Source organism: Galleria mellonella, unplaced genomic scaffold, assembly GCF_026898425.1.
Source record: "Galleria mellonella isolate WM207_F2 unplaced genomic scaffold, CSIRO_AGI_GalMel_v1 utg146, whole genome shotgun sequence".
Classification (NCBI taxonomy): domain Eukaryota; kingdom Metazoa; phylum Arthropoda; class Insecta; order Lepidoptera; family Pyralidae; genus Galleria; species Galleria mellonella.
In genome coordinates this window covers 1443226-1460167 of record NW_026441999.1, presented here as the reverse complement: position 1 = coordinate 1460167, position 16942 = coordinate 1443226, and the positions used below count along the sequence as shown (strand labels likewise).

Genomic DNA, 16942 nt, shown 5'->3' with positions numbered 1-16942 from the left:
TACCTCATCCTTTTTTCGGAGCCGGTTACAAAAGGTTGAACAGCAAAAAAAAAATAGACGGTAAAATTGCATGCAAAGACATAATACCATAATCCTTAAAAATGGCAACGCATAATGGACCATAGAGAAGTAATATCAGCCTTTAACTGTCCACTGCTGAACATAAGCCTCCCCCTTGGAGGGGTTTTGCCCTTAGTTGCCACGCTTGGCAGGCGTATTAACAACCGCAGTCAGGCTTTTGAGATGTTTTAAGAGGAACGCTGCTGCCCATCCCTCGCCCTCCCTTAGTCGGCTCTTACGACACCCACGGGAAAGGACTATAAAGGCTATAGGTGACGGTTACCACTTTCCATCGAGTGGGCCATCTGCTTGTTTGCCATTCTAAATTGTATAAAAAAAAGGAAAGGCCACACGGCCACGGGACACAGTGTATTCTGTAATATTGTATTATGCCTTTGGACGAAATTTAACCGCGCACCTTTCTTGTTATTCTACCTTTTTTAACCAACTCCAAAAATAGGATGAGTTTTTCAATTTTTTATCAATTACAGAATACACTGTGACATCTCCAAGGTCCATTAAGTGACGCCATTTCTGTTGTGATGTGTACCATGCTTATGTCTATAGGGGACAAGTTTTTTTTTTTATAAATGATAATGAAATGGTAACCCTGCTTGCGCTAATGGTATACGCTAACTCCAGTGAGATATACTGCTCATGTCTATAGGCGATGGTTACCACTTTCCATCAGGTGGGCCGTCAGCTTGTTTGCCATTCTAAGTTGTATAAAAAAATATATATGATAGGTGAGAATGAAAAGGTAGGTCAGTTAGCCCATCATGATGAAAACACTTGGAATTAGGCACAATGGTTTCCAGGGGGGATCACAGGGTGGCCGACTTGACAGGGTATATTGGTAGCAATGAAGTTGGTAGTCCTTACTAACAATCCATAAGAGACTGTTAGACTGTGGCAAACAAGCATACGGGTAACACAGGTTCCTCAAAACCTACTGCAAGCACCTGTCTCTCACAAAATTGGTCTTCAGAAAATAAACAAATAATAAAGAAAATAAACCATTCATTCATTCATTTAATACTAGAGGTTTTACGCACGCGTTGCCGATCCTGAAGAAACCTCTTTACCCCCCCCCCCCCTTGAAGTACCCCATGCTGTAGTCTCTCGGGAAAACCTCGGCAGGGAGCTCATTCCATAACGTGAGTGTTCGTGGAAGAAAACATCTCTGAAACCGCGTTGTACGCGACCATTTAGGCTGTAGGGTATGAGGGTGAACTCTCTGTCGGTGGCGAGCCGAAAGTGAAAGTGGCCGTAGGCATCATATTGAATAATTCCTCTCTCCACCACGTCAGCTTGTTTGCCAAGTTTCATATAAATTGATACTCACAGAAGCCGGCGAGTCGTCCTCTTCCATCGATATGATTGCCCGCTGAGGATCGGCGCAAGGCTGCGTACAACATCGTGAATTTTATTTATTTTAAGTAGTCATAAATACAACATGACGAATCGTGATCGACATATAATGTCGAGAATGTTGTGAATCCTGCCTTCTTTTCAATTGATGATAATGGAATAGTAACCCCGCCTGAAGTAACAGTTTACACTGGCGGGGGTACCAGTGAGAGGTGATAGGTGAGAATGAAAAGGCAGGTCAGTTAGACCATCGTGATGAATACACCAGGAATTCAGCACGATGGTTTCCAGGAGACCACGTGGAGGTAGACCTCATATATGTTGATAGTAATGGGACTGATAGTCCGCATTACTAACAATCCCTTCCCGGGGGAAAGGAATTGTTAGTAATGGAGACTGAGAACCCCATTGCTAGCAATATACCCAACCAGGTCGACCTCCTCGCGGTTCCCCCTGGAAACTATCATGGTTAATTCCTGATGAATTCATCATGATGGGCTAACTGGCCTGTTTTCATTCTCATCTATCACCCTTTACTAGTGCTTCGCCAGCGTATACCGTTAGCGCAGGCGGGGTTACAATACCATTTTCATCCATCAAAAAAAACATCCTTAACATCATGTTAGTGAGCGCGACCATGTGTTACTACGTAAGTGCGTAACATACCTGCGTGTTGTGTGCGTAAGGCGGCGGGGGCGTGCCGGGCGGTGCGGGTGGTGCGGGGGGTGCGGGGGCCGCGGGGGGCGGCGTGCCGCGGCCCCACGCCTCCTTCTCCGACGACACGCCCATCGGTAACGGGGCAGCCGCTGACGGATAAAAGAAAAAACCACTTATTAATAAACCAAGTTGTTTTTAATTATAATAGAATACCAAAAAATGTAAGTGGTCGGGCTTTTACTAGATCCGAGTTCTGCGATCGATACTATAGATCATGAAATATTATTGCTTAAACTAAAACAATATGGTATAAGAGGAAAGGAACTAAATTTAATGGACTCACATAAAAAAAAAAACAGGAAACAGTTTGTTGAAAAAAAAATATATAAACATTTGACATTGACATTGATGCTCCTCTCCACTTTGCGTGTTGCTGGAAGAAAACTCTAAGAGTTAAGCTCGCCTTTGTACATTCGATTACCTCTGTCATATTCTTATAACTGGTATGTACAATAAATAAATAAACAAACAAAAGCAAGAAACGAGAAGATATTATAAAATTCAAATTTGTCTCTGTAACTAGAGGAGTAACCTCGAGTTCTTCTTACTGACATGCGGAAAAATCTAAGGGTTGTATAAAAATGAAGAGGAAAGACAGATTAGAGGTAGATTTTGTACAAAAGTTGATTGTTTGAGTACCTCTGTCCCATTCGTGTTTCAACCGTGAAGCAGTTGTGTTTGCATGGCTGTGTTTCGGTTTGAAGGGTGGGATATGGCGTGAATTTACTGGGTACAGAAGAATAACACCTGAGTCCTCAGGAATGACAACGCATGGGGGGTATCATGGGTGAAACAGTATACTCTGTTATGTGCATGGTACTGCTCATGTCTATAGGCGACGGTTACCACTTTCCATCAGGTGGGCCGTCAGCTTGTTTGCCATTCTAAGTTGTATAAAAAAAAACTTGAATTTGAATAAATAAATATGAATATAATTATACTTACGTCTAAGCATTTCATGGTCTAGCTGTTCAGGCGACGACCGACTCCTGATGTGCAATACAGGCACGCCGGTTCTGTTGTCAGTCTGTATGTAAACACGCATATACAATTATACAGTGCAACGTAAAGGGTATAACAAATCGAAATGCAACTGAGCAACTTTCCTCAAAATATATTTAATGAAATAACATTATATTATTTAGAAACACAAATTTTATTTATAAATTTTTCTAGTTCAGCTATAATATAACGCAGTTTATATGAAGGGAAATAAAAAGAAAAAAAAAGGTGATTAAAATGGTGTTGCCTGGAGTAGTTTAAACTTGCTGTGTTGTCTTAAATTGTTAAGAGTCGAGTTAAAATCTGAATTTGAAGAATGTTGTTCAGTGCCTATTCTATATAAAGAATTCAATTCATTATACCCATTTCATTACACTTTGCATAGGAAAATAAAGTCATCCGCACATTATACGATTTAAGTTTTTTATAACATCAGTTGACAGCTTAGTTAATGTAACTTATGCAGGCTGCCAGAAGACACCGTTTACTTCAGTCCTACTAAGATCACAACGTGGTGTAAACCACGTCGAAACGTCGCCATTAATAATCAGGTATGTCGGTACTATTTACCTGTAATCGCGTCGCTTTAAGTCCCAATCGAGAACGAAAATATATAACTGTCATCCAAAATTCAATTATAGAACTTAGGGGTTAAAAATTAATTATTTAATTGTAATTATTAAATTGTAAAATGTAATAATATCACAATTATTATAAAAAAAAAATGCATATGGCAACCGTCTGATTGGCAACTGTAATCGGCTGCCAGTCGCTTCTAAATCGCACAACATGCGGATAGACAAGAAAGTTAGTCACAATTCGATAGGTTAAGACATTAACGTTGACAGTTTTAAAACATATACATGATGTACATTGATATGTAAACAGTAATCATTTCTATAGATAGTGAATACTAGAATCGATTCTGTGGCGGTATTTCTCAAAACCTACGTCTTAATATAATATTTAAATTTGATAATTTCGTGAAATTATCTTTTTTATATGCAACCATAAACTAAAATTACAATAATTTTAAGTTAAAATTATTTAAAAAAATTAGTTCATATAAAAAAGTATATAGTTCTTTAAAATTTGCTCATATTGGTGCTTACAATAGAAATTTCATTGTAATACCAAATTGAAATATAAATTTCAAAGACAGGTTTAGAAAAATCGGTATCAGACCCAGAATCGACCCCAATGTCTATATACTGGATTGAATTTTAGTCATCTTTATAATTGCTTTATGTGTATGTACATTATTGATATAAAAAAAAAAGAAAAAATCTTTAGATATTTGGTAATATCCGATATCTATATATTGAGTTCTTCTAGACATTGATACCCACTCATTGCGATATCGCCCATACCAGCCGGATATCTGGTATATTCATTACCAGCGGGTTTTTCTTTACAATATTATATATTGGATACTTAACATATCTGTTATTAGGGCAATATAGGTATAGATATTGTAACTACAATATATAGGTATTGCTATATATTACCAATTATCGATGTCTTAAGAAAATATTGGGTGCATCTGTAATTAGTGTAAATGTAAGACGCAAGACCTGGGCATCTAGACAAATGGCAAACGAATTCGTCGATGGAATCAACATCGCTAGCGAGACCGTGAGACAGAATGAAATAGCAACGCCGGATATCTCATACCAATTCACGGACTCGCTAGCAATGTCGATTCCATCGACGAATTCGCTTGTCCCTTGACTAGAGGGCCTGTGTATCAATTTACATTAATATCTGTATTTACACTCTTGATGTACCTTTTAATACAAATAAATTAATTATCCGGGATGCGAGCGCAAGCATGGAAGAAGGTAGTTCAAGCAACGGCCACTGAAGACTAAGGGTCTTGGATGGTCCCGAAACTAGTTACTATACGTTTTGCTCTCCTATTATATCATGACGGTTGAATCATATCAACAAATAAAATTGATCAATACGGTTCGTGTAGCTGACAATGTAATACGTTGCTAAACATGTCAAACGTAACATGAATGCACCTGAAAAATTCGCTGCTAGTGTCTATGGAAGCGGTAACGAAATGGTTATGAGTTATGGCCCCAGAATGATGGAGGTTGTAGGTTTAGACCCGTTATGTTGATATGATTGAATTAACATTTTGTATAGTGAAGTTTGATGTTTGTATTAATTTTGTCGTTATTCATTAATTTTAATTAATTAATAATTTAATTGTATTACGGTGCATTTGAGTGCATAGTGTGTAGCTGTGTATTGTTGTGTATATCAACATATATATGTTTTATTATTTATACAATATGAACATAGAGTACAAATTAAATCCAGTATATCAACTTCAAGACATGATTATACAGAAGATAAAAATTGAAAGAACAAGCTTGAGCCTAACAAAATAGAAATAAATGGGACATAAAAGAAGCGTAATTATAAACGAACCAACCACCACCAATTAAATATTCAAGTATTAATATCAGAACTATGTGCGTCTTTGTCTCACATCGACATAACTAAGACAAAAACAACGTATTGTCTCTTTCTATCAACGTGTAAGTAAAAGAGACAGCGCTATACAGGGTGACATCAAATAATTAGCAACCTTGAAAGGGAATAAATATTCTACCAGTGCAACTGAATATTGTTCTCAAAGGAATATGGGTTGATAAATGACCATAAAATTTGAACCATTTTTAAAAATCAAAATAGCACGTCCAGCTTTTAATTTATGGGGTATGGGGATGTATGGAGAGTTCCAAAATTTTCCGTCATAATCCAACACATATTTCTTTGTTAAAACATTCATTGTCTAGTAGAACATACTCTCAAAAGGATGGTAACGACTTCAATTCCAACCTGTATACTTTGAAAGCACGACAATTTACCTGCAGAGGCGGCGGCGGCACATTCACCAGCGGGTAACTCATTTGCAACGCAATCGAATTAGGTTGGGGCCCTTCTAAGTCCCCGTCCAGGGAATGCGACGACCTCCTGAATTGTTTCTGGTGTTCCTCGTTGTAGGACGGCGTGGATTGGTGCATTGGGAACTGCGGCTTCTCGGGGTAATACCGGCCCTTGTAATACTGCTTGTGGGCGTGTGATATCGAACCGGACGGCTTCGGTTGCGCCAACGGGTTGATCGGACTCGGCGTCATCGACGGACTGAGCGGGTTTCTCTTCGGCCTCTCTATAGATCTCGGCGGCAACGGTGGTGGCGTGTTGTCCAAGCACGTGGTTGGCACCATTGGTACAGTATTGTTGTGTACATGCCTCCGTTTGTTGTTGGACTCGTCCGAGTTCTGTCTGACGAGGGGCGGTTGGTTCTCCTGCTGGCCCTTGTTGTTTTGCCTGGCCTGCCGCAGGTTGCGGAGACTCTGGCCGGTTAAGTTGCTCAGGGAGCGTGGGAGGCCGCTTAGGAAGCCTGTGTTCTGTACTGGCGACGTTTTGTCGCTGGTCTTGATACGCGTTGCGAGGCGGGGCGTGGCCGGCGCCAGGTTAGAGGTGGTCATCTCCATCGGCTACCGATAGAGGTTATTTGTAAGCGGTGGTAACATTGCAGTATTGTGCGTGCGCTAGTTGTTGCGGAGGTTTGGGTGTGGTGACTGGTGAATGTGTGAGTGGAATCAAAGGTGTGTGTATATATATGTATATACAGAAGAAAAATTGACAATATCTACTTTAGCCCGAATGCCGTAACACTAGACTATTGGTCTAATAATCCTTATAATATTAAATTAATTTTTATTTATACCATTGAGGTGGCAAGCAAGCATACGGCCCACCTGATAGTAAGTAGTTACCGTAGCCTATGAACACCTGCAATACCAGAGGTATTACGCGTGCGTTGTCGACCCTGAAGAAACCTCTTTTGAAGAACCCCATGCTGTTTTTCCCCCCCCATAATCTTTTGGAGAGAACAATAAAAAGTATGTATTAATCAAACTATTTCTAATATCCCTGAATGTTAATTGGAAAATGTAGATTAATTTAAATTTCTAAATGTAGATTTATTGTATGTACGCATATAATGTGGGTCTTAGTTTTCTTCGGTTTATCAATTTATGACGTAAAAATGAAATCTTTGGCTATTGGTTTGCCTATAACGTAAGAACTTTGGTGCAAAGACAAAATTACAGTAGAATAAATAATTGAGAAAATAAGCATTGACATATCATGAGATAAAGATAATTACAAGAAAAATTGTGATTTTTCTAAAAAAAAATTATGAATTGTGCAAATTTTTATTTTGTGATAAGTGAAATAACTAAAGGAAGATATGAATTGAAGACAAAAACTGCGTATATCAAATATTGGGAATAGACCTGTTGAACGGCAATTAACGTATAAAAAAAAATCTAAAAGTTTATACATTGAATAGGTTGTATTTATGTCCTCTTCTGCCATACATATGGACATCTCGTAAATAAGGACCCAATGTGATAATAGAGCACTAATCACCCATTCAAAATATCCTATTAGTTAAATTTACATTTTTTTATTTCACTAGCCGTATCACTCGACTTTTCCCACGTAAATCAGAATAAAACGGATGCTTATCTTATTCCCGTGCTTATTTAGTATATGGTCTACTCGTTTACCATATTTCATTTAAATCAATTTTGTAACAAACTTTCACAATTAAAATAATTGATAACGAGTGAAGTATAGAGTGGTCCTTCGAGCCGGATTACCCTATAATAAATATGTTTGTATTTATGTAAGTATTTGTGCATGTCCAAACCCCCACAAGACATAAATTACTGTGTGAAATACCGTAATATTGCAATGTTTTATACAAAGTTACAACCACACCCGTAGTGAGGCGAAAGTTAATTACCGAATGTTCGAGAATCTGTTTCCTTGCATGTTGTTCTACTGTTCCATTGATTTTTTTTCTCTGTGGAAATGGCATAAAAACCAACGGCCCACCTGCTGGGAAGTGGTAACCGTTAAAGTTGCTTTGAATGTAAAAAATTTACCAACTCTAAAACAGGTAACCAATTCGAACGTCTTTTAATCCATAGCAGAATTTTGGCGGATCGTTTAATAATAAACCCTGTTTTAAAAAAACTATCTTCGTATTTAGAATTAAATGAACTGTCGGACGACGTTGTAATTATGTATTTAATGAACTCACTCTTTTGGTGTCAGTGGTTTTATAAGTAAAACAGAAAACACTCCGCAATCATACAAATAGAGTATATACCAAGTTTTGTGTTTGACACTCTGCTTACTCGTAAGGTCTGAAAGACTAAAAATCCCAAAATAACTGGATAAGTGGCGATTTGATTGATTCTTAACATGCCAATGTAAAAAAAAATACATAGATAAAAAAAAATAAGACATACAAAATAATATACTCAAAATCGACGTCACAGATAAAACAAACAAGCTCAGAAGCAGTCACGTTAAAAACATGTATGTTGAGGTTATTAACCCGTGAACACGCCCCGTTAGGGTTGTTAGTTATCACCATGAATTTATGGAACACGAATGTTTCGAAGGTCATGTAACAAAATTCACTTTCGCCTCGTATACAATTGAGGCACAAAAAATGTACTCACACAATATTTGTAATAAATCAACAGTTACTTCTAAGCTTTCGCTTTAAGTACATGTTATAAATATGTTTCGTTTGATTTTAACACGAATTGTTGACGATAAAAACAAGAATCAACGTTTCGACTTGATTTGTGACGGTAGTTGAAGAAATTTTATGGGTAATGACAATTGATAATTTCAGTTCAAACGTCCTACCTGTCATCTACGACTAAAGTAATAAATTTTAATAGTAGATGATGCATCGAATGGGATAAATATTTATAAATTTACTTATTATTTAATGCGTGTTAAAACCCAACAATCGATATATAACGAATAACAATAAAAGCTGAAACAGATACGCGGATAAAAACTTACGGTTTAAATTAACAATTTAAATATTAGAAATACATTTTTCGTGCCGCAATTGCAAATATATGAGATTAAATAAACAGTGAGCTATACGAGAAATAAAAACGACTGCAAAATAGTAACAACTGCAGTTGCAAAATATAATGACGTGATAAATATAAAATAACACACATTTATGTACGAGTACATACTATTTTTGCAATTAAGTGTATACGAACTTTACGTTCTAACTACAATGTTTTGTACACTGGCTGCCATTTTAAACGAATTAATCGATTAAATAATATTAAAATTTTATAATAGAATCTTTTGATATTATTAAATAATTTTTGAAAAAGGCAACGTGAAGCCAATGTATTTTTTGTTGTATAAAATTGTAATATCAGATTTGTACCGTTTTTGTGTAAACAAAAATGGACAAATATAGACACATATGGAAATAAACAAAAATATAAACGCATGGCACATATTATCCGATACTATTTCGACTTCAAGAATATTGTATTGTATAATAAATTGCTTAGACAGAATCGTATAAATCTGATATTCGCTACCAATCTATACCTGAACGTTATTGTCGTGAACACAAGATGCATTTTTCACCTGTCCAGCTTTGATGACGTCGATCTCGTGTTTCAATTTGATGCACCTCTGCTCAGCCAGCTCCAACTGTGCCTGTTTCCTTACATCCGGCACTTTTGATAGTTCAACTGTAATATTAATAATTTATACTTTGAAACATTTTATAACTTAATTATATTAAAAAAAAAAACATTATTTTTGACAGTATGTAGAAAAAAGAAAATATTTATTGATTTAGACTTATTGATTGACCAATAATTCATTATCTAACACCTACATTAAAAAAAAAACACTTATTCCATAGACACTAACTAAAGTAACAAAGTTGTTGATTTTACATGAGATCTAACTACTTTTTGGAGCGAAAGAACTGCGTTGCAAAGCTTGCTTAGCATTTTTCTTTTACATTTTATATTTTTGATGGGATGTTTTAAATTTTCATAAATATATTTTTCCTTTTTTTTTTCAAATAAAAATTAAGTTAATAACAAAAAAATATTATGAGTGGATAAAACGACTATCACCAACTTCATATTCATAAAATAATACAAGCCCTGCTTAGTTTCATAATAGGTGGCACTGTGCACATGCGCAGTGGTATTTATTTATTTACATAGACAACTTACGGCGCAACTGTTTGATGTACACTTGATCCTCGTCGAGCATCCGCTGCATGGTCTCCACTTTGGAGACCTCCAGCTGCCGCTGCTTTTCTGGCTGGAATCGTAAGAGATCAGAAGTCAGAACATTTTGCATAATTAAACATGACTTCTTAATAGAAATACCACAAGCATACTGTTTCTTCATTTGGTGTCTAACATTTGCTAGCAATATACTCTATCAGGTCTACCTCCACACAATATCCCCTAGAAACCATCGTGATTGGTTTGTTGAATTCGTCATCATGACCCAACTGAACTGCTTAGTCCTCACCTGTTATCCCTTACTGGTGCCCGTCAGTTTATATCGTAACAAAAGTGGAATTACTATTCCATTCGTTTACATTACATTACAGGGTACAGAGGAATAACATCCGAGTCCTCAGGAATGGCAACGCATGGGGGGTATAATGGGCGAAACAGTATACTCTGTTATGTCCATGGTACTGCTCATGTCTATAGGCGACGGTTACTATTTTCTATAAGGTGGGCCGTCAGCTTGTTTGCCATTCTAAGTTGTATAAAAAAAAATAAAAAAAAAAGACAGGTTTACCGATCAATTTAGCTCTTATTAAAACCTAAATGGATTTAATTAAGGTTTTAATAAAGGCAGAACAGTACCCTTTCCTTTCCCATGGGTATCATAATAGGCAGCTAAGGGCACTTAATGGACGAGGGATAAGCAGCAGCGCCCATTTTAAAAGATCACCAACAGCCTAACTGCGATTGCCAATTCGCTGCCAAGCGTGGCAACTACTAGCAAGACCTCCCAAGGGAGGCATATGTCCAACAATAGATAGTTAAGGGCTGATAGGATAATGACGAAGAGCAGTACAGTAGAAGCCAATTCTGTTTTTTATTTTTGTCTATTTGTCTGTGTTTGCTCCTGCATCACGCAATAATTAAATTGAATATAATTGTGGTCGTAAAGGACAAACTTAAAATCTAGTGTATAATTCATCTCGACATGCCATACAGAAATGACTGCATACTTCCAAAACCCACGCGAAGTTGCGGGCAAAAACCAGTAAAAAATAAAAGTCTTATTTGGACTTATACAACTGCGGATACATTCTTTGCATATACATTACACGCTTCGAGTGAAAAACAAAACTGTGCAAACTCATTGTGCAACGTTCGATGCAAACAATCGGCTAACCGTGATCGAACTAAGACAAGTTTTGTTTGCTCTTCGATTACAAGGTGTAGCGCGAAATGTCTAGGTCAAGTGAAGAGCGTTCACACCATAACACTGACTATTTATTTATTTATTCATTAGTACATATATGTGTACATGGCGGACTTAATGCTAAAAGCATTCTCTCCCAGTCAACCATAGGGAAGTGTCAGAATACTCGAATGCGGTACTAGTAATTATTGATATGTAGTATTTATGTCTTAGAATATTAATTAATAACTCTCGTGTTGTTTACACATGTTGCGTTCGCGTTTTTTTATCGCGTCACGTTAAGTCCCAACCGTAAACTTAAAATACAATCATTTTTTTCTATACAACTAAGAATGACAAACAAGCTGACGGCCGACCTGATGGAAAGTGGTAACCGTCGCCTATAGACATGAGCAGTACCATGGACATAACAGAGTATACTGTTTCGCCCATGATACCCCCTATGCGTTGCCATTCCTGAGGACTCAGGTGTTATTCCTCTGTACCGTGTAAATTCACGCCATATCCCAACCTTTAAACCGAAACACGGCCATACAACACAAATGCTTCACGGTAGAAACACGAATGGGTCAGAGGTACCCAAGCAATCGACTTTTGTACAAACTGGTTTTAGCACAATAACGTTTTCTTTTTGTGGAACACTATTCTAATTATTGTTTATCATCTAACTGATACCTCGACAGCGTATACCAAAAGCAAGAGGAATTGCCATTAAAAAAAAAACTTACATTGACGGGAAACGGTGCTGTGATGGGTCTTTTATGGCGCGAGGTGTTCTGTTGTACTGTGAGGACGGTCTTCTTGTTTGCTGAAACATGTTAAAAAGCTGATTAGAATAAATTAAAACAATAATTTTACTGGTAACTCAGCAAGTCTAATATTTGTAATAGTAGATTTAAAAATGTAGAGGCGGCACGGTGGTTGTATTGTGCGCCACGCACTCAAAACATGCGAATGAACTATAGTTCTTTATCGAGAACTTTGGTAGTAAATTTGTATTTTCATATACATGAAATAAATCCGTGTGGTCCCGGCATAGAATAGGTGACCTCTTCCATTCCTGTGGGTGTCGTAAGAGGCGACTAAAAGAACTTGGTAATGGTAAAGATATGGGCAGCAGCGTCCCTCTTAAAAAATCTTTAAAAGCCTAACTGCGGTTGCCTACCCGCCTGCCAAGCGTCGCAACTACTGGCAAAACTCCCCTTATGGGGAAGGCTTATGTTCTACATTAGACAGTAACGGGTGAAATGATGACACAAGCAATATACACCGAAACTTTTTAAAACTTCAGGAACAGCAACGCATGAGGAAGTCATGGATGTATTAGACTCTAAGATACCCATGATTTCCCTCATAATCATCATAATAAATACTTTAGGACACAGTTTTCTGTAATGTCAACATCAGTATTCATGTGCGAAGGTTACCACTTTCCATTAGGTGGTTTGTCAACGTTTTTTCACATTTCTTTTTGTAATCAAATATGAATAAACTTTAAGTTCTTTATCAATAGACGTAGCGGTAATTTTGCGGTTACACACAAAATATACGGCTAAAAGTTTTTTTTTTAATAAAATCCCATGGTAACCCCTAGATATATGTATCGAATACAGTCAGTGTATGCATAGCACAATGGTTTTCAAGGGGGACCACGTGGAAGTCGACGTGACAGAGTATATTGCTAGTAATGGGGCTGCTAATCCGGATTACTAACAATCCCTTTCCCCCCTGGCGTCCACAGGCTACAGTGACCGTATACCATCAGACGGGCTGTATGCTTGTTTGCCACGTTTGTGGTATAAAAATGACGACCCTGATCAAAGGTAGGTACCTCGTATCATCTGCACGACCTGCTGATGCGTGTGGTTGTGCACGGGCACCGCGTCCACGCAGAGGATGCGGTCGCCGGCGCGGAGCCCGGCGCGCCACGCCGCACCATTCTCCTTCACCGACTGCACGTATACGGGGTTGTCACCTGGAATGTTTATAAATCAATATTTACATAATTATCTCACATAATATCTTATTTTCTAACTATACTAATAACATAAAGACGACAGATTTTATTTTATGTATGAATGAATGAATGAGTATACTTTATTTGCATTATACAATATAGGAAATAAGCAAGACAATTTACAAACACAACGATACAATTGTATAAGTACAGTAAGGCGGTCTTATTGCTGAGAGCAATCTTTTCAAGACAACCTTAGGGTAATGGACTAATTGTTGTACAAGTAGATATAATAGTACTGTATAACTAAAAAAGCATCTTTTACAAATTAAAAATATATAAAAATTAAATATATATATAATATTTGTTTGTTAGGATAAATTCGAAAATTATTCAATCGATTTTAAAACTCCTTTAACGTATAGAAACCTACATTCCCGGGTGAGCGTATTGGGAGACTGTAAACCTCATCTAGTTGATGTAGTAAATAAATAAATATTGTTAGAAATTATTAGGGAGTAACATAGACTAAATATTATTTAAAAAAAAAAAATAATCATTCTACGAAAATTGCAATAATGTAACCCAAGATATAAAAAAATAGTCAATTAAATTGTTACATGAAAAATATTTTTGTTATCAATACATTGAAAAGTGATAATAAAACTAATTAACAGTTTACATTTATTGACTTCATGTTTCATCTTCATGTTTTAGGGCTCTTGTAAAATTTTGTCCAATTTTAATTAGGAATCATTGATAGTTAACTGCCGCTAAACAAACTACAGTCACAGCAGCAGCGGACGGTATCGGCTCGCTATTTGTAACATTGGATAAAAAATGTCTGACAAAATGTGTATAAATCGACGGACGGTATTGGTTACGAAATGAGCTTCCTATCGAGGTTATTCCAAGAGACTATAGCATGGGACTCTTCAAAAAAAAAACAAGTTTCAGGGTTGGCAACGCACGCGTAATGGCCCTGGTATTGCAGGCTACGGCAATCATTTACCATCAGCTGGACCGTATGCTCGATTGCCAACTGAGTGGTATAAAAAAAAAGATGTAACTTAATACGTTTGACAAAATTTGAGAAATTCTAATTGCAATAAGTTCACTGTTGCTACGTTGCATTCCAAACGTTTGATAGAAGCACGAGGAAGGCAAATTCTCCTTTCTTGGAAACATGCACGTGAGAATATGTTCGTGTATGTTGCAAGTAGGTACCACAATTACTACGAAATCTGACCACATACACTGCGGAATTCCACATGTTTAATTTTAAATGCATATACAATATAATTATTTTCAATGTAAACATACTGCGCCGAACCAATACGAGTATAATGGGACAAACGTCCTTACCTTCGTATGGCGATGCAAATGTTCGGAACGGTCGTTAGTCAGATGAAAGAAACAAACTGATATGATTTAAACTTCTTTATTATGAATCGATTATGGAATGGACGTTTACATATAATTATCAAAAACACCGTCAATCAACTCAAAAAAAGAGTAATTTCCAACTGGTAATTACTCTATTTTTTAAGTTTCTTTCTAATTGGAAAGAATTTTTAAGTGTTTTTGAAAAAAATTCAATTTATACAAAAAAAAAAAAAAAGAAATCTATAAATCATATCTAAAGCTTATCTGCGGTTACTAATTCGCCTGCCAAGCGTGGCAACTACTGGCAGAACCCCCAAAGGGGAGGCTTATGTTCAGCAGTGGACAGTTAAAGGATGGTATGATGATGATGATGATGATACGTTTGCAAAAAAAAAACACTTCCAAGTCATAATTCATTAAGGTAACGGATGGCCTATTTTCGAAAAAGTGTTATGTACCCAAAATATTTTCCACCTTTTCGTTGTCAATTAGATAATACCCTCGGGAGTATCTATGAGCAATCACTTACCAAGGTGAACTACATGGTCATCTAACATCTTTTAACATAAAAAAAGTCAACTTACCGGACACCTTCATCCCATATCCATGTTCGTCGGCAACCACGGTAACGATGAGCACATCGTCGCCGCCTGGCGACGCAGCCCCACCCAACATCACCTGCAACAAGAGACAAACCATTTGAATCACAAGCTGGTACTTTTTTACTAGCCGCTCGTGCATACATCGCGTGCATTCTCACGTGCGTCAGTATATGTGCCGTCCTATAAGTAATAACTGCAATTATATACAAGTTTTTTATGGGATAAAAATGAAATGATAATCCCGCCAGCGCTATCGGTACGCGTTGGCGCGGCATCACCAGAGGGAGACTTTGTACAAAAGTCGTTTGCTTGGATACCACTGTCCCATTCGTGTTTCAACTGTAAAGCAGTTGTGTTTGCATGGCTGTGTTTCAGTTTTAATGGTGAGATATGGCGAGAATTTACATGGTACAGAGGAATAACATCTGAGTCCTCAGGAATGGCAACGCATGGAGAGTATCATGGGCGAAACAGTATATTCTGTTATGTCCATGGTACTGCTCATGTTTAAAGGCGACGGTTACCACTTTTCATCAGGTGGGCCGTCAGCGTGTTTGCCATTGTAAGTTGCATAAAAAAATGAAATAAGACACAAATAAAAAAATAAATATCTAGTAAGAAACAGCAGGGAGACTTTGTACAAAAGTCGCTTGGGTATTTGTGTCCCATTCATGTTTCAACCGTAAAGCAGTTGTGTTTGCATGGCTGTGTTTCAGTTTGAATGGTGAGACATGGCGAGAATTTACATGGTACAGAGGAATAACACCTGAGTCCTCAGGGATGGCAACGCATTGGGGGTATCAATGGTGAAACAGTATACTCTGTTATGTCCATGATACTGCTTATGTCTATAGGCGACGGTTACCGCTTTCCATCAGGTGGGCCGTCAGCTTGTTTGCCATTCTAAGTTGTATAAAAAAATCAGTATATGATGATAAATGAAGATTAAGCAGGATCATAAAGCCCATAGTGAAGAATTCACCAACAAAGAATTCCAGGACCATGAGAAAGTCGACTTGATAAGGTATACTTCCCCCTGCCCGGTTTAACGAAGGGACTCACAACCCATTTGCTATAGGTTCGCTTCCTGCCAAATATAAGCGTCTACATATATATTCACGAGTCTATCGTAGAACAATATAGAAAAGACTAAATGTTATAATCTAGCTACTAAATATTTCTGGAATATTCGATAAATCAGACAACTGCATACATAAAATAAATACATGTGATAAAATAAGGGATGTAATTTCTCAAGAAAATGATAACAGACGAGACTCCCAAAGTGCGAGAGCCCATTGGGAGAATCGTCTATTCAGCCTCGTCGCTCATATCCAATAGCTAGAATGAGGCTTGGGAACCTCATCTTAGCTACTTACCGAATCGAAACTACCGAAGCTACTAAACTACAATAAAAAAAAAATAACAATTATGATCAAGCACTTTAGGTAACAGAGGTGTTACCTAAAGTGCTTGATCATAATTGTTATTTTTTAGTTTACTT

At 37.2% G+C, this 16942-nt stretch overlaps 1 protein-coding gene across 4 annotated transcripts in view; it reads right to left on the bottom strand.

Moving 5' to 3' along the window:
- Positions 1 to 16942, bottom strand: part of LOC113523196 (rho guanine nucleotide exchange factor 11) — a 265886-nt gene that overhangs the window by 201494 nt on the left and 47450 nt on the right. For 2 of the 4 annotated variants that reach the window (XM_052891756.1, XM_052891757.1), the window contains exons 2-10: positions 15421 to 15514; positions 13325 to 13468; positions 12222 to 12301; positions 10272 to 10362; positions 9667 to 9773; positions 6036 to 6668; positions 3094 to 3175; positions 2098 to 2237; positions 1406 to 1465 (exon numbers count right to left, since the gene is read on the bottom strand). In XM_052891756.1, coding sequence (XP_052747716.1) covers positions 1406 to 1465; positions 2098 to 2237; positions 3094 to 3175; positions 6036 to 6668; positions 9667 to 9773; positions 10272 to 10362; positions 12222 to 12301; positions 13325 to 13468; positions 15421 to 15511 — 1428 coding nt within the window. In that variant the 5' untranslated portion in view covers positions 15512 to 15514. Of the gene's footprint in view, positions 1 to 1405; positions 1466 to 2097; positions 2238 to 3093; positions 3176 to 6035; positions 6669 to 9627; positions 9774 to 10271; positions 10363 to 12221; positions 12302 to 13324; positions 13469 to 15420; positions 15515 to 16942 lie in introns of all 4 variants that reach the window. The other 2 variants (XM_052891758.1, XM_052891759.1) reach the window with 2 other exon arrangements.